This window comes from Astatotilapia calliptera, chromosome 23 (assembly GCF_900246225.1).
Source record: "Astatotilapia calliptera chromosome 23, fAstCal1.2, whole genome shotgun sequence".
In the NCBI taxonomy this organism is placed as follows: Eukaryota; Metazoa; Chordata; class Actinopteri; order Cichliformes; family Cichlidae; genus Astatotilapia; species Astatotilapia calliptera.
Genome location: NC_039323.1, coordinates 5134706 through 5158981, shown reverse-complemented (window position 1 = coordinate 5158981; position 24276 = coordinate 5134706). Strand labels below are relative to the sequence as shown.

The 24276-nt window shown below is 40.1% G+C and overlaps 2 protein-coding genes across 2 annotated transcripts; one reads left to right on the top strand and one right to left on the bottom strand.

The window, feature by feature from the left end:
- On the top strand, nucleotides 1-19247 carry cilp2 (cartilage intermediate layer protein 2). The gene is made up of 10 exons (XM_026159154.1): nucleotides 1-335; nucleotides 6681-6758; nucleotides 8133-8402; nucleotides 8573-8755; nucleotides 9308-9463; nucleotides 9563-9880; nucleotides 10292-10400; nucleotides 11060-11217; nucleotides 13172-15600; nucleotides 15692-19247. The coding sequence occupies exons 1-9, from the start codon at nucleotides 272-274 to the stop codon at nucleotides 15577-15579; spliced, it is 3744 nt and encodes a 1247-aa protein (XP_026014939.1). The 5' UTR covers nucleotides 1-271; the 3' UTR covers nucleotides 15580-15600; nucleotides 15692-19247.
- A 71-nt stretch (nucleotides 19248-19318) lies between these two features.
- On the bottom strand, nucleotides 19319-23271 carry LOC113016847 (Rieske domain-containing protein). The gene is made up of 3 exons (XM_026160004.1): nucleotides 22527-23271; nucleotides 22077-22192; nucleotides 19319-21537 (listed from the first exon to the last, which is right to left on the bottom strand). Exons 1-3 carry the CDS (start codon nucleotides 22714-22716, stop codon nucleotides 21439-21441), a joined length of 405 nt encoding a protein of 134 aa, XP_026015789.1. The 5' UTR covers nucleotides 22717-23271; the 3' UTR covers nucleotides 19319-21438.
- Nucleotides 23272-24276: the final 1005 nt, after the last annotated feature.

Here is a 24276-nt window from a genome sequence, read left to right as displayed (position 1 = left end):
TTTTTTGGACCATGATACGGGGGACCCAGATGTTGCATTTCACTGGCCAATGGTGAGAAGAGAGGGGCTGGATTGGTGTGCAGTCCCGATGCCCCTTCTTTTAAAAACGGCTGAGCTCCTGTCTCCAGCTCAGCAACTCAACTCACACGAAGGAGCAGAGGCAAGAGTTTGTCCAAACAACAGCCTCAGTCACACCTGAGGACCTGAAGTAGCTACGCTCAGCTGAGAGCTGAATTAGTTCGTATCGATGCTGTAGAGAATCGCCAGCACAATGTTGGGATTAAATAAAGTGGCGCTGCTGCTGTCTTTCCTGGCCTCGGTGGCTCTGAGCCAAGGTAGGTGAAGATTGATGATTGAACTGCTAATATATTATTATCATGTCAGAATGACACAATCCCAAGAAACAGCTGTAACTACAGATTTGCCAACAAAATGATGCTCATGAAACTGCAAATGTTGAAAATGAACCTTGAGCAATTTTCAGTTTTCATTTCATAATCACACAAGAAAGAGGGCCAGTTTATGAGTATTAACACATGTGCCGCACAACTGACAGTAACTGTAGAGTTTCCCAAGTTGACGGCATTTCCCTAAAGATGTCAGAGTGGGATGTTGAAAGAATTTAGACAAATGTCTGAAGATGAGCTCATATGATAAGAGTAGTGCATGATTAGTGTCTGTGTACTTGGATTACTTACATTGTTGGGACATTAATCTGTGTTCAAAGTCAGCCTACTCCCTTCTGGGGATGTGAAGTCATGAAGTCCGTATTGTAAATCACAAAATGTTGTGAAAGAAGATGTGGTTTGAGGTTAGGTTTAGGAAAGTAGAAATACTTTTTACGGGGATAATAAGTCTCTGGCAATGTAAAACTAAGTCAAAGTAACATCCTTTGAAGCGATGGAAACGTGCGATAAGACTGCCTTATTACCTCTTTATCTTGAAATCTCGAATCTAAAGCCATATGCATGTTTCTCCTGCACTTTTAATAACACAAAGGAGTTGGATGGAGATGGAGTGGGATATTAAGGAGAAGAGGTCATGAAAACTGTCCCTGCAGTGTCGTTTAATCACAAAACAACAACAATTTCGTGATTATGAAAACCCTAGCACAGTAGCCGCCACTATCAGCAAACGGAAGGCCTGCTTTATGAAAATTGTGTCCAGCTTTTATTACTTGACCAAGATCCAGTTTGAAATTACAGCTTTTTTTTGCACTATTTTTCTAATGTAGCTCCCGGTTTTTAATGCTGGTTAAGTGTTGGTTATCTGCAGACATTAGCACAACACAGTTTCTTCCAGATGAAATTAGAAGTTCTTCCCAGCAAACTTCACTCTTATCGTCCACTGAAAGTTTGCCATTCTTCCTGAATGACACCAGTAGCAGCACTTTTTCCAGAGCTGTCACTTTCTGTTCGCCTTACAGCTGCTTCACATTAGGTTTTTCTCTCTTTTTTCCAAAGTGAAGGAGCTGGCAGTTCATAAAAGCAAATGAGTGTGAATACACCTTAATAGTCTCCATGTCTTGTTGGGCTCTGAAGCCTCTGAACTGTAAATGTCTTTGTGCCATTCACTGATGAGTATATATAAAAAGATTAGAGACCAGTGAAAGTGTATGTATAAATGGTGATTCATGCTGACTCTGATTGAACAGAACACTCCAACCTTAAAAGTTTAACGCCTCATGCCACGCTCCTTTAGCAGTACATCCACATCTTGCAGTAAGGTGGTGCATTTTTGTCCTTATTTCACCCTCTAACATTGGGAGCAGTCCCTAAAGATATAAACGCAGTTACCTTGGAAACAAGGTGCAATAATCACAAACCCAGTGGCCCACTTTTCCACCTGCTTGGTTTGTGCTCGGCTTAATGACAAAATGGAATAAAAAAGAGGAATAGGAGAACAGGTAAAATTACTTTACTGCCTTTTTTTCCACCGTCACACTGGCCAGCATTTCACTCTTTCCTTTTCACTTTTGATGACCAGTTCAGCCCTCATAACTGCATTCAATCCACTGCTAAAGTAACGACTGCGTGTCTCCATCTGTCCGCTCGTCTTCATCTGCTCGCCTTTTGTTTCTAATCTGTCTCCCTCAGGTATTTCCCCACAAATACTTTCCCCACCTTTCTCCCTTCTATCTCTCCCTCAATCACACTCCCTCCTCCAAACATTCTCTCCTTGCCTTGTTTCTCAGTCACCCTCTCCACACACCTTAGAGCTTAGAGGTTTACAAGCTGTTTTTCTATTTAAAGTTGGCAGCTGCTGCTGAATGCCCAACTTAGAGGGGAAAACAGTGGTATTACCACCTTTGGGTCTAAATCTTTCTCTTCTCTTCTCTTCTCTTCTCTTCTCTTCTCTTCTCTTCTCTTCTCTTCTCTTCTCTTCTCTTCTCTTCTCTTCTCTTCTCTTCTCTTCTCTTCTCTTCTCTGCATAATTTTCAGGCAAAGCCAAAATAGTTGGTGAGTAGCTGGAGGGCTGTTAGTCAGACGGAGGGGTAGTTCTCCAGATGCTGACCACTGTCTGCTATAAAGCACAGAGCTGTCTGGCCAGCTGACTTTAATGACTGACGCAGAGATTACATAGGATCAAACGAAAAGGCGCAAACTCCCATTAGTGACATGCTGCAAGCCACAATCACATCTTTCATTGCTTTTCTTTTCTACTCATGTGTACAGACACAAGAAGAGATGCCAAGAAATTATTTGTTGCAGGAGTAATCAGCTGCTTTACATTTTCAGCTTCTGGCTCAGTACCTGTGCACAGGTGGGGAAGTTCAACCTCCAGATATTTTTTCTTGAGAAATTCAACACTGACTAACGTTTTTTAATAGTATCAAGGAAACAATGCGGTGTTCCACAAATATCCTCCTTTAAATACACAAATCATCTGTTATACTTTTGTAAATCCTTAAATCATGTGGTTGGTTTCCACCATTAGTTAATGTCACGGACAAAACTGCTGATTTTAAGGAGCTACAGATGTTTATAAGTTTTGAGAGCCTTTTGGGAAGAAGAAGAAACTTTGGGGTAAAGAGAGAGAGAGATAGGCACTGAGAGAAAGAGCAGACTTTTCTGAAACCACACACACCTCAGTTAAGGAGCTAGCCAAACGCATAAACAACTTCCAGATGACATGGCAAACGGATCATCACATACACAGGCCCCCACACACAATGCATACACAGTTCATGGATGGAATGCCTCTGTTATTAACAGAGGACTCCTGTGGCAGCTGTCACACACACTCCTGAGCCCGAGCACGAGCGACATCAACAAATAAAGCATAACCCCATTCTTTGAGCGAGCTGTGCTTTGTCTAGTAGGTTATGTAACACGAGGAAGGAAGCTGGTGTTTTCACATCTTTTCCTTCTTGTAGGGATCTGGAATATTATAAATAAACAGGATCCAGACCTTTTACTTAGCCTCATCTGTCTGCCAGCCTGCATCTGGCACAACCATACCTCCCTAATATGAGTGAAATCGTGTTGGGTGAAACTTCATAAGGTCCTCCATTTTCTCCACAGTTCCACTCTTCAGCAGCTTTTTTATTAGATTTTGGCTAAGGTAGAAATTTCTCACTCAGAAAGTGAAGGAGAGCAAGGCTGTCCTTCACAAAGGCACCAGGGCTTAGTGGATTTGCCTTTGTGCAGCCAGGCTGTAAGTGAACCAGCTGTATTTCAGAATGAACCACTGTGACGTAAATCATTGAACCCAAAGCTAGTTCTCTAAAATAAGACTTGCAGTTGTCACAACAGACCTATGGTGGATAAAGAGGACAATGAATGCAGCGGTGGATGAAAAGTAATCCAGTAGCTATGTTTCAGACATATAAGTGACATTGCTTGGTATTCAGGAACTTACCATGTTGCTATATGTGGAAAAGGATGCAGATCTCTTCGAACGCACCAGTGCAGCTATCTTGTTACCTTGTCCAAGGTTTGTCCAAGGTTTATGATGTTGAGCATGGCTAAAACTGCTGGCACTTGAATGTAAACATATTTCATTTTGAAATGACTAACGTAGTTGTTTCTAACAGGACAGCCTCACGTTTCCACCAAACTGCATCTATTTCCTAAACTTAACCATGCGATCTAAACAAAGCTAAACCACAACATGTCATGTCATAAAAGAAGTTTATTGTTCAGCGGTGATTTGACAAGCGCCAAATGGGCCGTTAAATCAGAAAATCAGAAGCAACATACACAACGTTTGGGTTGTGTAACAGCAGCTGCAAAAAGTCAAAGCGTAAAGACATTTCTGTTCACAAAAAAACCCCAAACCCATGAACAAGGTATAGTGCACCAGTCAGTCCCTTTAGGGTGTATTTTCCTAAAGCTTAAAAAGGAAATAATAAGTTCTAACTTTGGTCCCGTTGGCTTGAAAAACGTGTGTTACTTGCCTCTTGATGAGGTAAATTCGCTCACATACCAGCCGCATGAAGCAGTGCCCCCATAAAATCCCCTAGCATTTAAAATTCATAATGTGTTAACATGTCCCTCAGAAGCACAATAAGCTTTGAGTGCGCTGTGGGAGCCAAGCCACTTCATCCCAGCCATTACTAAGGTCACTACCCCAACATTTGCCTTCTTCTGTAGCTAATCTGGGTTTCCTCTGTCTGCTTTCTAAAACCATTAGTCACCCTATAATCCACAGAATTGTTTGCCATTTCATTTTCATCATTATCAGACATCTTGAAATGATAATCCTGCGGTTCTGCTGTGAATTCCCTTTGCTCTGGTGTGAAAAGGAAAGAAAAATGTTATGTAACAGGAGCCGAAATAGTGTTTTGGAACTTCTTGGAAATAACATGCGCTTCAGGATGGGGAGCATTATTAATTAGCCACAGGAGTTTTAATTCATTTTTAATAAAAGAAAGAAAAGGCTTCTTTGTGCACACAGACACACATAAAAAATGAACAAAAAAAAATCCCCTCTTGCCCCTGCGGGCGGTCTATCCTTCAAGCTCGGGTCCTGTACCAGAGGCCTGGGAGCTTGAGGGTCCTGCGCAGTATCTTAGTTGTTCCCAGGACTTCTGGACAGAGATCTCTGATGTTGTTTCTGGGATGTGTTGATGATTTGTGAACATCATTGTCACTGAGAAAAACTGTGCTTTGCCTGCTCGGGAGACAAAAAAAAATTGTGAAAAAACTATTTGAACTGATTTACTAAACTAAATCTGCAGGAAGAGCCACATCTGCTCACCAGATCAGTGTGAAAGCATTTGCTTCTGTTTATAAGTCATTCCAGGGTATCAGAGAGACAAAGCTGATCTGGAAAAATATCAATGGTTTTTAAAGCCAAGGGCATAAAAAAATCAACAACCATGAAGGTCAGCTGACTGTCTACGTTACCTTAAAATGTGAAGTTGATGTTTGTCCTGCTGAACTGTTATCCTTCTTTTGGTAAATCTATCAAAAGCCATCAGGGCTTGAAAAGAAATGTGCTGGCATGAAACGAAAGACTTGAAGTGAGCTGTAAAACCAGCGGGGACTGGGATCGATACCGGTCTCTGTGCTGGGCGTCTCTGCTCGTAAACTCAGCAGCGTCTCTCCCACAGTTCTAAGCACTTGCACATATTACACACGCACACTAAAGTGACATAAGCCACTTTTTGTTTCTGTCACAGACTGACATTTATTTTTTCCGCATGGCCACATTTCACATTTCTTCCCAGAGTTTCTAGCGAAAGGAGAAATGTCAAGCAAACAACTGACGCTTTTCAAAACATAAAAAAAATTGTGCCGCAGGAAAATGAATCATTGCACATCAAAGCATGCGTGAAAATGTACGGTGCATGCTTAATAAATCAAAGGGAAAAAAATTACATGAATGCCAGCTTTAATATCGTTCTTTTTCTAAAAGGTTAGTATTTGCTTACTTCTTACATCTACTGCTGTGTGTATGAACACACGCGCTTAAAAGAAGATGATGTAAGACTTATTTAGTGATGTAGGCATGCAGTTTGTGTTCAATACATATTTTGCAGTCATATGTCCTTCAAATAAAACCAATTTGCATGAAATTGCTGCATGTGTTTGAGTAAGAGAAAGAGGTGAACAGAAAGCTTCTGCACAGAATATCAGATGACTCTGCAGGTTCAGATTTTCTCAACTGAAGGTTCATTAACATCCTCAACAGTAGGTGCTTATTGATGGATCAAGAGGAGAAGGGAGGACAGAGGAGGGCAAGAAGGACTGAAGAATGAGAAGATGCATGACAAAGATTTCTGGGGGAGATTAGAGAGGGATTAGAGAGTGCCGCTGCTGAAGAGCAGCTATGATAAAAGAGAAGACAGAGAGGAGTGAAAGGGGAAATATAGGAAAAAAGAAAAGTGATGGATAGATGAAAGCTTACATCTGAGAGAAAGAAAAGGGAATAAATCTTCAGTTTGTTGTTATTTAAGCAGAAAGTCTCCTTGCCTCGAAGAAAGAGCAAAACGTGCACGTGTCCATACAAAATTGGAGTAAATCTCAGCAGCTGTTCAAAACGCACACACATTGAAAACTTGATTTTATCAATAGTGTAGTTTAAGCAAGCACAAGTATAGATATTTTCAAAAAGGTAACACACTCTCATCTCCAACACATGACTTCTAGAATTTCTTTTCTTTCTTCTTAAAGTTTCTCAAGGACAAAAAGTGTAAGCTCGGTCTATAACCAGCTGTTTTCTTGTGTACGCAGAATCACTGAGAACTGAGAGTCATTCAGACAAGAGACGGAGAGTGGCCTTCAACATGTACGCTGACTCACAGACAACAGGTACCGGCGGGAGATTGAGAGCTAATTCTTTGGCAGACATTTTCAAACCGCCAGAGTTTAAATATCAGCTGAAAGCAAAAGTGCAGGCAGATCCTGGCCAGTATTATAAAACTATCAGTACGCTCGTTATTGCTATTTGACTTGCTGATTTAGCAGCCTTACTAATGGCTGTGACTAAAACTTTAAAGACTCAAGGTAAATCCTTTAGCGCCCAATAAAGATGTTACCTCAGAGATTTTACTCCTTTGCAGACTCGTAACTCAGAAAACTTTAAACTCCAAGGCATGAGGCCGAGACATAATTTTAGACGCAGTGTGTTTTGTCTTTGTATGGTGTCCATTGCTTTTAAGAACACATCTGCTTGGAAATAATAGAAAAAAGATGGTCCTTTTAACTTTGTCTAAGTCATCCAGCGATGCTGTCTAGACATCCTTGGCTACAGTAGTAATAATAGTTAATTACAAAAATACTTAATTACAGATACTTTATTCAATGGAATAATAGAAGCAAATAAAGACAGGGCTCAAGTCTGGACCCAAAGCTAAATAAAAATCACTTCGTGCACCATAATAATTCCTGTTTGTTCCACTAAAGGCCTGTTGTTATGGAAACTGTGTTTCTGATCAGTGAAGTAAAACAAAGAGTGGGAGTTTTTAAAACTATAATTGCTTATGTGGATGAGGTTATCTTGCAGCTCATATCACAGTTTTTTCAGCAGTTATTAAGAACAGATAGAGGTGTAACACTAAAAGACATTTCTGTACAAAAGATGTATGACTAATCTGCTTTCTAATCATTCACTGTTAGCATAGCTGGGAGGATCGTTTGCCTCAGTCAGCTTTCCGTGATGTGAACAGCTTTAAACCACAACATTAATACAATTAGGAGCATTTCAATAAACAACATTTTTTTTAACTATACAGAAACAGCTGTCTGTAACACATAATCAATTCTTGGTGGACATTATTGTTTGGGAGTAAAGCAGTGCTTTACTTTAAAAGGAAAACAATCTATCACATGAGGCTAATCGGTTCCTTTTATTTGTAATTCCTCATGTTTCTCAGTAGGAAATTGTTCAGGTTTCAGAACATGCCACAGATGGAAAATTAAACAGAATGCCTCATGACTCAAGCCAGGGGGCATGGAAAGATCCTCAACAATACAAAGCTCCCTGGAGTATATGAAGTCAGTTTCAGATGATAGTTGCAGACCCCTGAAAGCTTGTAACCCATCCCTGCTGTTCAAGTCTTTCTTAATTCTTAACAGTCTCCCCCCATGTAAAACTAGCTCCAACCTCCACACCACAATTATTAGTTTTTTCTAATGTTCTATCTTTGTGGTTTTCATCCACGTCTTCCCTTCATGCGCCTCCAGGCGTGACTGAATGGACATCTTGGTTCAACATTGACCATCCTGGGGGAAATGGAGACTATGAGCGCCTGGAGGCAATTCGTTTCTATTACAGAGAGAGAGTTTGTGCACGGCCTACAGCCATGGAGGCTCGTACTACAGACTGGGTGGCAGCGGCAGAAACTGGGGAAGTGGTTCATTCAAGTCTGGAGAAGGGATTCTGGTGCATCAACAAGGAACAGCCACATGGTCGCGTTTGTTCTAACTACCATGTTCGCTTCCAGTGCCCCCCAGGTAGAGCCGATTACAGCAGCCCAGGGCTGTGGAAGCTTTTTCTTCACAGAAATGAATATTTAGCCAAAACACTACAAAAACTAAACAAATATTAAACATTGTAAACATTGGTGCATAGCTACATCTTTCAAGATTAGAATGTCCCTCTGTCCTCTGTAATATGTTTTTAGTGCAGAGCTATTGGACTGAATGGAGTGAGTGGGGCCCCTGTTCAACCACAGTTTGTAATGACGTGGGTGTCCAAGTCCGCCGAAGGAAATGTGTGAGCGCACAGCCCATGCCTCTGCTGTTGGTGCCAGCATGTCAGGGGCACCATTCAGAGAGAAGAGAGTGCACCACCCCACCATGTACAGGTAACAGCCAAATATCAATCACCACCAAATTTCGGACAGGACCCTAAGCTAGTGTAGAGAATATGGTCTTTGAACTACACATAAACTATTTTAATCAACAAAGTGATTCATAATGTCCCTTTTTATTGGTGAATTCCCCAAAACATTCCTTTTAAACCATTCAGTACACTGTAAAAAAAATTCAGTAGAAAAACGGAAAATGTCCTGGTAATTTTCTGCCAGTACATTTTCTGATTTTTTTACGGAAGTTTGACGGACTTTTCTGTAAATGATAAAACGGAAAATTCTGTAGATTTATAGTATACTCTCTGTACCATTTACGGACATTTCCTTCAGCTATAAAATGGAAAATTCCATTTATTCACAGTATATTTTCTGTATCATTAATTTATGTTTTCCATTAATAGCAACAGTCTTATTGATTGAAGCTGTTTCAGTAAAGTTCTAAATGCAGCTAAATCCTTTAGAAATCCTATAGTCAGCACAAGGGAGTTAACAATCCATTTGATAGAATGATTCACTGAAACTCCCTTCCGTTGTGTCTTTTTGTAGCTAAATGGAGTCCATGGGGTCCCTGGGGGTCATGTTCAGTGACCTGTGGTGGAGGTCGCAGGATTAGGAGAAGGACTTGCGTAAGGACTTCAGCGACAGTGCAGTGTGTGGGACGGCCTGTTGAAATCCAGAAATGTGGAAAGACTCCATGCCCAGGTATGCAAAGCCACACTGCATTTAGCTGTAGTGAGGCATTTCTTTACTTTGGTGTCTTGATCAGTATCTGCTAACATCTCAACGCTTTCTTTACAAAAGCCAAATGCCAGTATGTGTGCACTGAAGGCCATCCCAGTGAAGACTGCAGTCACTGCGTGTGCAAAGGCCACATCCTACATGGTGATATCCACAGTGTGACCGGTGTCCCTGTGGCAGGAGCCTTTGTGTCACTAGCCAGCCATCCCAAGGTCATCCGTGCCCGTACAGATGCTATGGGTCACTTTAAGCTCCTAGGAATCTGCTCTTCCAGCCCAACTTTAATCACCATCAGGAAGGAGAAGTTTGCCCCTATCACTGTGTCCACTTCCAGTAACACCACAGGCATGTCCTGGGTCCGGGCTATTCTTAGATCAGCTGGTAAGTGCAGATAAATGAAAGAAAAGTGATTACATATTTTGGGTTGTTCTTAAAATAGGTATTATTACAAGACTAGCATTATTATTATTCCACATAGTCTACAGATCCTTCAATCATATTCTCAGACGACTGAAAACAGGAAATTGACAGCTCTACAACATAAACAGTTTGGACTATTGTGAGACTTTACATAGCTTTGAGCAGTGACTTGGTTGCATGGAAACCAAATAAAAATAGACTTGAGCTGCTTTCGAAAAGGCAATTCCCTCAACAATCATTTTTCACAAGCTCAGAGACCGACGGGCGAATAAAGTGTAATATTTGAATTTTATGAGCTCTCTATGACCTGCGGCACCATTCACAACAATCAGAGTAAAGTCTTGATGATTTGCTCCTTTCTGCTTTCCACAGAAAAGCCGTACATTGTGAAGCACCCAGAGGATAAAGTGCGTTACGAGGGAGGACGGGTGCTGTTGTGCTGCAAGGCAGCAGGATCACCAACACCTGACAAATACTACTGGTGAGATGAACATCATTGTTGGCACACTCTCATAGAATAACACTCAAAAAATAGCTACAGTCCTTCCTACACTTATGAAATGTATAGTTTTTAAGTTACAGGTTATAAAACTAAAACATAAGCTCTATAAGCTAAAGTCATCTGATAAATCTTCCTATGAAAGTCATTGTACAGTCATTGTTAGCATAAATCATCAAAATAAGTATAACTGGTGGCATATTTGCTAACATTTTAGATATAATTTTAAATATAATTGCTTAGCTGATTAAAGTTCAATAAACATTCCACAATGGTAAATGGCCTGCATTTGTATAGCACTTTACTCAGTCCCTAAGGACCCGAAAGCGCTTCACACTACATTCAGTCATTCACCCATTCACACACACATTCACACACTGGCAATGGCAAGCTACATTGTAGCCACAGCTGCACTGGGGCGCACTGACAGAGGCGAGGCTGCTGGCGCCACCGGGCCCTCTGACCACCACCAGTAGGCAAACATGGGGTTAGTATCTTGCCCAAGGATATTTGGCATGCAGCCAGGAGGCAGCCTGGGATCGAACCACTGACCTTCTGATTAGTGGCTGACAATAATGTAAAAAAGTAAAGTGAAGAACAAATCACTCTCTCTGTTTCTTTCTTTGTGTCTGTTTATCAAGGTATCACAATGGGACTCTGCTGGACAGGAAGGTATACAAGTATGAAGAGGAGCTTGTACTGCGAGATCTGAAGCCAGCGCAGTCGGGACAGTATTACTGTAAAGCCAGCAGCCCTGCAGGAAGCATCAAGTCCTCCCCCGCCTTCCTTACTGTAATTGGTATGTGTAGCACCAAACAAGAATGGCAGAAACAAAGAAACCACTTCCTCTGCCAGAGCTAATGCCCCATTTAGTTTTTTGTAAGTGAAGACGCTGATCTGGATTGGCACCAATAAGATTTTTCCCTTGCCCATGCACCACCTCCGCACCAAGTTTATGAAATGCAGACTAGTAGTATGTATGTAGTCCTGCTAAGAGAATGACAGATGTGTGACCCTTGGAAAAAGTTCTATAGTGTATTTACATGTACTGCATGCAAAGCACTGAATACCAGTGTTTTTTCTGTTTCAAGGTTGTTCTTTAAGTAAAAATAGTAAAGTTCTAGTAAAATGTAATTAATCTTCATCAGACTGAGAAGAAATAATTTGCTATGATGATAGAAAGCGGCACACAGGGATTATTGCTCAGGATGGCTACCACCCGAGTGCATTTGACAATGACGTATTTAGTCAATGTCTTGTACTGGTTCAAGTATAACCACTGACAAAAAGCAAACAACCGCAACTCTACTGTATAAAGAGCAGCTGCCTCAGAGATTGAATACACAGTTAAAGAGGAATGTCAGTGCTGAGCTCAAACCAAGTCATCCATGAGCCATGTCTACGCATTAAGAGGAATCAAACAAAACCACAGTGGCTTACAACTGAAAGAGAGGAGAAAGTCAGTTAATAAACTATCTTTCATTAAAAAAAAAAAAACCAACATGGGAAAATGAAAAATATCAGTCTTACGATCTGGCAGAGCCTGGAGGAATAGATTTTTATTGTGTTTACATTGGTTGAAACTACAGCTTTCTAAACAGGGATTCTTTATTGTGTGAGAGGGCTCTGGACACTGTAAAACCTCAAACCCAATTTTTCCAGAACACCCAGTGTTGAGATGAAACCCAAGATTGTCAATAAATTATGTTTCTTTTCTCTCTCAGACTCAGACAAGTATGTCTTTCCACATCCATGTGGGAGAACCCCACATACACAGCTTATATTCTCCAGGTGCTTGTTAGTTAAGACACAGATTAACAAACAGGCTTTTCATGGAACAGTGCTAAAGCAATCAATTCTAGGCAACAGACAAATCCCTGTACTCCAAAAGTCATTATGGCTGGAGAGACTTTATGTGTGCAGAACAACACCTGCACCTCAGAGCGGGATGATAAACATGCCTTCATCCCAATAGTTTCTTTTCCCCTTACACATAATGCAGAAGTTTAATTTGAATAACACAATATGTTTACAGCTGTTCAGGAGGTTATATGTTTTATAATTCATGATCAAAGGAAACTTGCAAAACAATACAGCAATCTACAAATCAAACTGCTTCATGTCTTTGCAGTTATTGACTTATGTGGGAGATGGTGAGCTTGACAGGGATACTTAACTACAAACAGCCATGATATCCTGCATACTAATTATGCTGCCAGTGGGTTGTTGAACAATTGGTCGTTCTTTCCAGTTCCCAATTGGATGGTTGGTGAAGAAACCTTTTCTTAAGCTTGAAGTCTAATTACCATTTTATGCATATTTCACAATCCAACTTGGCCACTTAAATGCACTTTCAGGTCATGCAGACCTTGGACGTTTGTGTGTACTGTGTTTTTAATGTGAGCATCCATGTGTGAAAAATAAAGGTATAAATATTTTTATACATTCCACCAGCAAGTTCTAACTATTCTCTATACCTGTTCCACATTATGCTTATAAATCAATATGCAATTACCCTCAAACCAGCAATTTTATTTTAATGCTAGATTGTATATTTGACAAACTTTCAAGAGCAGATACAGCAAAGCAAATAGAACATGAACTGCCCTGTTTTTAATATGTTAACTCTGCATTTACTTCCGAAACACCATCAAAGTCACATTACACAGCAGTCAACTTAAAATTTATGGCAATATTTCTTTCATGATGATGAAAGAACAAAAGCTTAATGTCATTTATTGTCTATTTCACAGACAAAGGAGCACCAGCATGCAATTCTACCCCTGAAACACATCTCATCAGGCTACCCACAGACTGTGTTCAACCCGGGACTGACTCCAAGTACTACAATGCTGGCCGCTGTCCTCACAACAAATGTGCTGGTTCCCTAGATTTTGATATGGGCTGCAGAGATGGAGCTGGATTCTGTTGTGGTGTTAAAAATATGGAAAGCAGAATTATTGACTGTGGTAGCTACAGCCTCCCCATCCGTGCTGTGATACAGTGCGGTTGTCAGAAGTGTGTGCAGCCAACTGTGCTGGTTCGAGGTCGAGTAGTCACAGCTGACAATAATGAGCCTCTGCGTTTTGGGCACATCTACATTGGTAAAGAGAGAGTGGGTACCACTGGATACCAAGGAGGCTTCACATTAAGAATCACCCCTGACACACAGAGATTAGTTGTAAATTTTGTTGATCCTAGTCAAAAGTTTATTGACACGCCCAAGGTGTTCATCTTTGACAAGAAAAGTGGATCTATTTACCACGATGTGAAAGTGATGAGAAAACAAACACCAATTGATATCAATGCAGGAGAGACCAATTTTATTAGCCTTGGAGAAATTAAAGATGAAGACCCCATAGGGCAGTTGGTTATTCCTCCTAATTCTTTTCATAAGGACAATGGAGAAATCTACGAAGGAACTGTCAAAGCCAGTGTCACATTCATTGACCCAAGAAACATCACTACTGCAGCAGCTGCCCCTGGCGACCTTAACTTTGTGGATGATGAAGGTGACATGCTTCCTTTAAGGACCTATGGCATGTTTTCTGTAGACTTCAGAGATGACTCCAACAAGGAGGTACTTGGAGCTGGCGCAGTCCAAGTCCTCCTTGACACACAGCACGTCAAAATGCAAGAACATATTCCCCAGATGAAACTGTGGTCTTTAAATCCCGACACAGGAGTCTGGGAAGAGGAGAGCGACTTTTCTTACAGCACAACAACTACTGGTGGTCATGGAAGGAGCAAGCGCGAGGAGCGCACATTCCTCATAGGCAACATGGAAATCAGAGAACGCAGACTTTTCAATTTAGACGTACCTGAAAATAGACGCTGCTATGTCAAAGTTCGTGCCTACATGAGTGACAAGTTCCTACCTACTGAACAGCTGGAGGGTATCGTGATTAGCTTGATAAACTTGGAGCCCAAGCCTGGTTATTCTTCTAATCCCAGGGCATGGGGCCGCTTTGACAGTGTCATAACAGGACCTAATGGGGCCTGTTTACCAGCTTTCTGTGATGCCCAGAAGCCTGATGCTTACACAGCTTATGTCACAGCAATGCTGGGTGGGGAGGAACTAGAGGCAGCTCCTTCCTCCCCAAAGATGAATCCAAACATCATTGGAGTCTCTCAGCCCTATCTAGATAAAATAGACTACCAGCGTTCAGACCATGATGATCCAGCATTAAAGAAAACTGCCTTCAAAATCAATTTGGCAAAGCCTAACCAAAACAATTTTGATGAGACCAATGGGCCAATATATCCATATCAGAATTTAATAGCTTGTGAAAATGCCCCTGTTGATGCTAATCATTTCAGGTTTTTTAGAGTAGAAAAGGACAAGTATGAATACAACGTTGTTCCCTTTGAGGAGAATGATTTGACAACCTGGACAGGAGATTACCTGTCCTGGTGGCCTAACCCCCAAGAGTTTAGAGCATGCTTCATCAAGATCAAAATTCTTGGACAGAAAGAAGTCATGGTCAGGTCAAGGAATCTGGGAGGAACACACCGAGAGACAAAGGGCCAGCTTTATGGAATTAGAGACATTCGCAGCACTCGGGATATGCGAGAGTCCAATACCTCAGCAGCATGTGTAGAGTTCAAATGCAGTGGCATGTTATTTGACCAAGCTGAGGTGGACAGGTCCCTCATATCAATCCTTCCACAAGGTAACTGCCGCAGGATCAACACCAACAACCTCCTACAAGAGTATCTCATTAAACATCCACCAGTGGCTCAAAACAATGAGTCTCATGCTTTCACCATGTTAGCACCCGTTGACCCTTTGGGACACAACTATGGTATCTACACAGTCACAGACCAGAACCCTAGAGTGGCCAAAGAGATCGCTATTGGGCGCTGCTTCGATGGCACCTCAGATGGTTTCTCCAGAGAGATGAAGTCAGACTCTGGAGTTGCACTTACCTTCAGTTGTCCAGAGAGGAAAATCAACAGGGAAAGCCTTTTCCAGCGTCTGCAGACCAACCCAGGTCAAACTTTGTCTCAGATGGCGAGGGACATGAGAGAGTTAGATGGTCTGCAGATGAGGAGATCATCCACCCAGGTAGTTGCTTATCCTTCAGAGCAACGGGGTAGGACCCAGAATCGCAGAGTCACCTCAACCACCAGAAGAAGAGTATCTACACGCATTCAGTAATGCCAACAGAAGTGATAAAAAGTAGGTTGAAATAATATAATTTGATCAGTGTTTACACTAGCAATCACATCAAAATGATATATCTATAATAATCTTTTCTTTATATTGTTAGGTCTTCAGTTGAGAGTCATATGATGGCATCAAGTTCAGAAGATTGTCTGTCTGCTGATGAGTGTGAATCCCTCCTTTACTATGAAAATCACAAACCCGAGACAGACATCAATTTAGAAAACTCATTAGGTCTGACGTTTATTCGAAGAATTTGGTATATTAATTTCTCCCATCCACGGTAAAAGACAGGTATCATTTGTTTTTATGTAACTTGGTGACCAGCTTTTATTGACTTTGCTCTCATTTTATGAATGAATACACTAAATTGAGGGTTGAAATTGGAACTTTTATAGAGCTAATTTGTGGCATTCCACTTCCATAGTGGGTGTTTTTGCTGACATATCTTGATGCTTGACCCAAAACCAGAAATTTTAAAACTATAAATACTATGGTAGACCCCAAACACTTGGTAATTGGCCATAGCTTTCCACTGAACTCATGCTTTTCCTCAAGATCAGAGAGAAACCAACGTGAGGTCCTTGTTGTCTGAAGCAGACACTGAGCCCTTATTATACAAACTCAGAAACTCTCCATGAAGTGGAGGAACATGCAAAAGAGACAGTGGGGTGAAGCATGCCACCCAGTGAACAGAGAATCTTTTCAGCCATGCTTCTCAGTGTTTTTCATTAGTGTACCATATTGCCAACTGTGATTCAGACAGACGTTCTTCCACACTTACTTAAAATGTGGAAGACTGAGGCTGTCGTCATGACAAGCAAGGACCTTACTCTAGACTGGCGCTTCAAAATAACGATAATTGTTTTTGGAAGCATGACATGATTTCCTTCCCCCCTTCTGCACATTCCACATTAGAACATCACCAAACAAAGTGTTACTTATAATAATCTATTCCTCAATACTTTCATTCTCAGCAAGAAGCTCTTTCAGGGTCTAAATGAACTTTGTTTTTGTTCTAGGGCAAAGTGTTTATGAGCTGCCTTTATATCTTGAAGTGCAATAAATATCATTAAACTTGAGAATGAATAAAATTCAGCATGTTTCAAACTATAACAGTTCATGAAAAGTGCTGCTGGTGAATTAAATAAGTTTTTCATGTTGCATGTTGTGTGGCTAAGGTATTTGTACCTTGCACAAGAATCTTGTTGTTGATTTAGTTGTGTGATTTTCAGCCAATAACTGAAGTTGTGTTGTGCAACTCTTTGACTCTCTGAGTCACTGTTGTTTTTTTTTTCATTCTTTGTAGCATGAATCTGCTGACTTTACAATAATCTTTTTGGCTTCAGTTTGCAATCTTGTTAGTAGGACAAAAAAACTCCATTGTCATTTCTTAATTAACAAAACATGATTTCTTAAGCATGAGAATTCAGAAGAAACACAACTTGTGTTTACAAGTCAGGTTTTTATTAAGCTGTGTAAAAGTATGAGTAGCAATACAAATAAATGTAGACTATAACGCCATATGGATATGGAAATAGACACATGAATTGAGTTTTTGGCTACTTTAACTGAACTAAGTAATAGGCATGGAGTTTACTCAGTGATTAAATCTATTGTTTATCTGCAGTATGGGGTTTTGCAGACCCATGGGAGAAACCCTTCGAGCTGAACTAATCCCAAAATGAATAAGGTGCACTATGGACCTTGGAGAAACCAGAAGAGGCTGACAAGTAAATATAAGCCTGCTGCTAATTAGAAAATAAATTACATATTCTCTTGAGAACTGTAAAAACAGTTTGACTTTCACAAACAACCAAATTGAACTTAAGCAATCAGCAATAAATTGGGCACAAGAGTATTATGGACACATATTTCCTTTGAAATTGCTACCGAGCTCTCTGCACATTTAACATTTGAAGATGTCTTTTTTTTCTCAGTTCATTTGTGCTGTTATATTTTTAGTCCTGATGTGCAACAGATTTATCATTTAATATGCTGTAAATGGTATCATTTCAAACTTATAAATCTTTCTATGTGGAGCACATAACAGCACTCCAAACATAGATCTATAGCTTGGCAGCCTGTGCAAACTTCAGAATTATCATTGACCTCTCTAATCACAGGCCTGTGGGCTGTGTGTGAACGAACAGTTCAGATGTCCAGTTGGAAACAAACATGTCCCAGCAGCAGATACAGCTTCCACCCCGTAAGAAAGATGATGATTGAATCCAGGTGTAGGAAGAGATAAGTCCTATAAAATGCAATAGTTTGTGAGGTCAGCTGAAGGGGCCAAACAGATGTAGAGCAACTAAAGGAAATGTTAGACCAAAGACATCAGAAAAAAGAGAAGCAAGATTATCTAGTGATGGGTTTAATCATTTCAGGGTACGGTTTGAAAAAGAAAAAAGAGAAGGGAAAATATTAGTGGTCTTTGGCCTCATAGCCCATCACTTACAGAATCTTGAGCTTTGAAAGTGGTTGCACGTGGAAGAATGCAGATTTTCTTCAGGGAATGCTTTGACAGGAGAATTGGCTTATTCATGAGAAGAAGTTATCAGGAGAGCTTGAAGGACAAGGTAACAATAATAGCCTGAGTAAACCATTATGTAAGGCTTTGCATGGAAAAATAAGCTGTGCTCTCCAAACAGCCACTTTGTCTTTAGGGAACTTCAAAGGAGATTAAAGAACCTCTGCAATGTTTGGTTTAATCGCTCAAGAAAAAGTTTCCAGATACTTTAAAATCAAATAAAGACAGTTTGAGCCTGAAACCAACAGATAAAAGAAGATGAAAATATTCCTTTTTTAATTAAAAGAAACTGTTTATCTTGACTCGTTGGCAGTAGTAGTGGCAAACCTTTTACTTTATTTAGTGTCAGAATCATGAATATGATTTATGTATTTGTGTTTTAAACTTCTAAATAAATTGTTTGACATTTGGAGTTAGCTGGGTACTGGCTGTATTTTTTTAATGAACCCACTGATGTAAGGGTATCATCACTATTCTCATCTCCAAACTCTGGCAAGGAGGAGAATGAGCGTTTTTCCCAAAACGGGGAACTAATGTCTAAAGCATACTATTGGTATAGTTACAGCTTTGCAGAATTCTTGAATGGTAGAAAATTGGATATTTTCAAGTGTATTTCAATCCATCTGGCAAAATTTGAGGTTTTTTGTGGCAACTGATATTCGAAAAAAAAAAAAAAGAATCTAAGGAGTGGATTTCTATTCAAAATACTTGACCTGAGTTTGCCTCTGTTCTGCAGAAAAGCACAAGTCTCTGAATCCACCAGAAACCATCCACAATTTATCAGAAACTTAAGCGTAAACAGACATATCCATTTTCTCTTCTGTATAGTCCAGCAGGGTCTCAGGGAGATCATAATTTATTCACAAGACGGTCAGCCTTACACCTTTCCACCGCTTTCTGGAGGACATGGAGAGAGTTGCATACTTGCCACTGCACCCCAGGAAGAAATCCTGAGTAGTAAAAGAATTACATAAATCAGCTCTTGATAATAGTCTGTAATGCTAACTATTGCATGGAGATGCTGAATGCTTTGTTTCTCTCTGAATTAGGTCTTTATGTGTAAATTGTGTATTGTATTAAATTTGGTATAAATGTACGAACGAACAAGTGTAAATAAATGATTTTGTGTAAACATTTTGTTTGATGTTGTCCTCTGAACTGTGTATAAGTTTAACAAATGAACAGTCTAAAAATTGGAAAAAGTTTATTTAACATGCATATATATTTTTAATAAATAAAATGCATAGATCTAGTTTTACTTTTTCCATCTTACAACAATAAACAAAGTTTACAACAAACATGATACTGATGATACTAACTTACAACAGAGGGGTGAATTTAAATGCATTGGTGTATGCAGTCCCAGAGACATACACTAGAAATACAAAAGAATATAAAATACATTTTAGGAAACATAACAACATTCTGATGAGAATCCCAATTTTCCCAATGTGCCTCAAGCGTCTCAAAACATTCCTGCGGAATCTCAAACCGTTACTTTGACTTTTCTACTGACACAAAATAGCCGTATCTCCACTTTGTTTGCACATTACCCTTCAGGTGATGAAATGTAAGACAACACAGCGAGACGTCTGGTGCACATAACATTTTTAACCAGTGGAATTATTATTGTAATAAAGTTGCACAACAGGGAGCACAGTAGGGAGGAAAACTGGAGTGTTGAGCCACACTGTCATTGACACCTTCGTGACGGGGTTCTGTGCGTCTGCCAGAAAACGAAGCTGACAGAAAATATAGTGAGTGACTGCTCTCACCACGAAGAAAAAAAAAACAACACACTGGCATCACTGCTCACACTCACACACGCACAGCTAGGAAAACACATTTTTCTTAAGTCAGTGGTGCATTTCAGGTTGTGAACCTTCCTCCGGCGCCTTACTAACCGTTCCTCGTAAATCCCACTGCGTCAGTAACAGACAAACCTGTCTGTGCAGAAGACAGGAATGAAGAGAAATGCTGATGGAAACGTGTTAGCTGTGGAATTGCCACCAACTGTAACCACAGTGTCCTTGATGTGTTTTCTATTTGCTTAAACTCTAATTGGGTTAAAAAAAAGTTTTGCAAATAAATCCTGGAAGAGAGTTTCTTCCTATGTGACATGGCTTCAAGGGCACAACTAAACAAGTCTGCCTCTCAAGTCTGGAATAATAGGAAATATAGTAAACCATGAAATAAAATGACACTTAGATGCAAAATGTGGGCTTTACTAAAGGAGACCTGTACTGGTTATTCGAAAACGCTAACATGCAAAATATGATGATTCTTTTCAAGAAATCAAGACGATGGTGTTCAGTTTTTACTCATTTTTACTCTTTATTTTATCAATTTTAATTGAATTAAAAACTCATAGTGCTACATTTTGGATACTCCTATTGCCTCTGTGATTCGAAAACCAAACTGTCTGTCTGCTGACTTAGCATCTTGGCGCAATAACCGTTTTTTCAAGACTTGCAGTACAGCCAGTGGATATCCAGGTCAAGCCTTTCTTTTCTGTTAACAAAGCAAATATAAAATTTAACTATCATCAGACAAGATTGCAGTTTGGCGAATGCGTTCCTGTTTTTGCTCCCCACATGGATTTCTTTATTTGGGTGTAACCGAAGCCTGCTCAAATGCGATTGGTCAACAGAACTCGGATTACAAGTGGATTGTAAACGGAAAAAAATCTGTTCGGAGTTTTGGTAATTTATATTTGAATTATAAACAGCATTTGGAAGGATTTTCAGTTTCTTCAAACAGATTTGTTTTTGCTTGCTAGTGCATATCAGTGCAACAAGGCAGAGAGGCTGAGAGCTTGAGAACTGAGATGAAAAATGGTGAGATCCACTCCAATTACAGGGTTTTGATCAACAATGAAATGGAAAGTGCAAATGGCTCAAATCTGAAGGCAAAAAACTAAAGTGCACATCAAATTTACTCTGCAATATTTCCACTAAAAATCACGATATTTTCTTTTTAAGGAAGAAAAAAAAACATGAAACTGCATAAATCCACTACCTTTATCTTGCATCTATTGTGTTATCAAAAATCAACAATAACCTGCTGATTCTGCAGGTTAAGTGCCTGCGCATGGTTCTCCATCTCGAATGCCAGCAGCAAGAAAAACGCAAGAAACTCTCCTGGATTTGGTCCTGAGAATACAGCAATCCAAGAGAAACAAAACTGAGAAAATGAGAGATACGGCTTAGAAATGTTTTTGGACGGCTTGGGTTTGTGGAATAAGTCTCAAAACAAACTACATTAGGTTCATTACACAAGTCTAACAAATGGACAGGAGGACAAAGCACCTGCTCTGAGGTAGATCAGCTTTTCCGATCTGGAGGAAAAGGCTGTAAGGACAGATGACTTCTGTGCTTCACATAAACATTTCCATCCTCCAGCTTGACTTCATACACTTGTTGCTGCAAAAAAAGTAAACAAAGAAAAAGAAACAGAAGTTAGAACAAAACACAACTCCCTAAGCTACTTTAGGAGTAACCTTCCAAGTCAAAAAAACCCTGCCTGTCACAACACACAGTTTGATGTTGTTTAGTCTAACATTTGACATGAGTGACATAAAGTGATGTATATTTAAATCATATGTGGAAAACGATGAATGTAAAAGAGGATAAAATGTCAAGCTTGATTTTTTTCATTGGAACAAAACAAAACAGAAGATCTCAAGCTGAACATCACCTTAACTCTATCTGACGAGCTTTGATTTTTATGTCCTGTCTATCAAAAACATGCCATCTGTCTAAGATTAAAGGATAATTGATGTGAATGCATCAAGTCTTAGTATCAGCTTTTAGTAAATGTAAAGAACCTGATATACATTCAGGTGCCTAAATTTACTGCTCCTACATGCAAGTTAAATAAAGTGATTAATCAACACTCCTTATAAAAAGCGTTTTTGGTGTAAAACTAAAGCAGCATTATCAGGGCACACTTTATTACTGACCTGTAGTGATGTCCCTGACTTCCCAGTTCTGAGATCAAAGTTATAATCATGCCAGGGACAGAAGACCTGCAGGACTCCGTCAGCCTCCTCAATGTCCCCCTCACACAGAGGACCGCCTGGATTTCCGCACGGGAAACTGTTAATAACCGTTTATTCTCATAACAATCCCTGCTGCCATCTTTATTCTAGAAAAATGCGATACTTTCATAACACTAAAACTTAAGACAGCAGGGGGCATGATGCTATTTCCCCTCTCAGCCTTCTCTTATTTTAACAGTTAAATCACCCACAGAGACATTTTCAATAGGCTGCATATAAAAACGCGACGTGACGCGTTTGCAATGTTATACATATAACTGCGCTCTAGTCTCGCGTTTTAAAGGCCCTGCTAAAGCTAAATCTAAGCGGGTATAAATGTGTTTTTGTTGTTGTTGTTGTTGTTGTTTTTACCGGAGTGTGAACAGCGAGCATCCATTGCGAAAAACTCCCCCTTCACATAGAAGAGGCAGACATCGGAATCATAGCCGAGAGAGGAGTGCATTAAACGGCAGCGCTTCTTGGAAAGCTCCGAGGCAGGGCCTATGAGTCTCCATGAAACGCCCCCCGTGTTTCCCTCTTCATCTCCGGAGCCAGAAGCCATAAAGAACGGCGAAATGACCTGTTTTTCTATTTAGCACTACTACAGGCCTCCCTTTTTCCGCCGGTGCAAATGGATTTGACAGATCGCTCTGTGCAAATATTCCATATTAACCACCAGACCGACTGGTACAACGCTCATCCGATCGCACTGACCTGCTACCATCCCATCCCTGCTGCAGCCTGCCAGCAAACCGCGGGACGCCGTCAAAAAAAGGAGACAGCACAGCGCACAAACACAGAGCTACATATGAATATGACTGTAGCCTAAATGATGAATGAGCAGAAAAGTTAGCCTAGGCTACTCGAAATCTGCTAAAGCTGTGCAGGCTATCCGTTAGAACTGCAGATGCTCTAAAAACAACAACAGCAGCAGCAGCAGCAGCAGCAGCAGCAGCTATTGGAGTTTAAAATGCAGATGCAGAAATCCATCACAAATGCATCTGTTGCATTATGAATGGGCGGTGATCAGAACCTTAATGTTCTTTGATTACAGTCTGTAACATCAGGTCGCTCTTTTTTTAGTCTTTTATATTCAAACAATGCACACACAAAGAAAAAAAAAAATCCCATTATGGAAGCTTTCTTGGTGGCCCATTGAGTTTATTGGAAAACTTAAATTTAGCCTACCAAGTATTGGACATCTTCCAAAGGAGTGTGCTAAATGTGGAACATTAGTTTTTATGTACTGTGTAAATAGTTCGAAATAATTTCTGTTATTTGGTACAAAGCAGGTTATTGTTCCTTCACTGCACATTCCATACTGTGCTCCAGACAGGTATTTCTACTGATTATTTTCAGGTTAACTTTTTCCACGGTGCAATTTTCTTAACTGTTATGTCAGTTCTGTGATCTTGCAGCAGCAAACAAAGAACATATACAATTTAACCAAATAAAGACATTAAAACACATATAGAACAACTTTGGTCTGTCAGTTTAACCACACTGACAACCATCGTGTGAGTCCACATCAGCCATCTGTCTTTGATCAAAGTTAAAGGGCTCATGATTAACACTATGTACAAAGCTGACCTTTAGAGTAGTACCAAATTTGAGGTTTCTGTGATCTACAAATTTGTTCAAATGATAATGTGCAAAAAGCAAAAACGCACACATTAAATGATAACCTGCATTTTTTTAAACTATTATTCAAATTGTTTTAAATCACTTTATTGAGCCAGTAATTATGCAGGTGGTAGTTTTGCCTTTAAGTAATGTGCCGTAGTGTCTAGACTGGAGTGATGCAAAACAGAGGCCACTTGTTCTGAATCGTGATTTTGCGAAACTGACTCATGTAAGTGCGCAACACGAGTGAAGAGCAGAATAGCAATATTGTGAAAATGTGTCAGGGACAGGAAGAACTAATGGAACTGCATCTTGTCAAGAGTTGGTGCTCTGCGAATGTAGATGCAAAGCAAGGGAGAGCCAATGCAAAGAAATTTGAGCTAAAATGCGTATGGAATGTGCCTGAAGTCACGATTCACCTCATTCTCCTTGCAGTTTAATATTTAAAAATATTACCAGCTGCCATTTATGAACAACTGTCAGTGTTTCTTCAGCCGAG

Excerpts from the sequence above, each read along its gene's own strand:
- LOC113016847 (XM_026160004.1), bottom strand. The coding sequence starts at position 22,716 with ATGGCTTCTGGCTCCGGAGATGAAGAGGGAAACACGGGGGGCGTTTCA. Across the intron at positions 22,193-22,526 it reads TGCTCGCTGTTCACACTCCG|GCGGTCCTCTGTGTGAGGGG; the intron begins GTAAAAACAACA and ends GCGGAAATCCAG. Across the intron at positions 21,538-22,076 it reads AGTCAGGGACATCACTACAG|CAACAAGTGTATGAAGTCAA; the intron begins GTCAGTAATAAA and ends CTTTTTTTGCAG.
- cilp2 (XM_026159154.1), top strand. The coding sequence starts at position 272 with ATGTTGGGATTAAATAAAGTGGCGCTGCTGCTGTCTTTCCTGGCCTCG. Across the intron at positions 6,759-8,132 it reads CGCTGACTCACAGACAACAG|GCGTGACTGAATGGACATCT; the intron begins GTACCGGCGGGA and ends ATGCGCCTCCAG. Across the intron at positions 9,881-10,291 it reads GGCTATTCTTAGATCAGCTG|AAAAGCCGTACATTGTGAAG; the intron begins GTAAGTGCAGAT and ends TGCTTTCCACAG.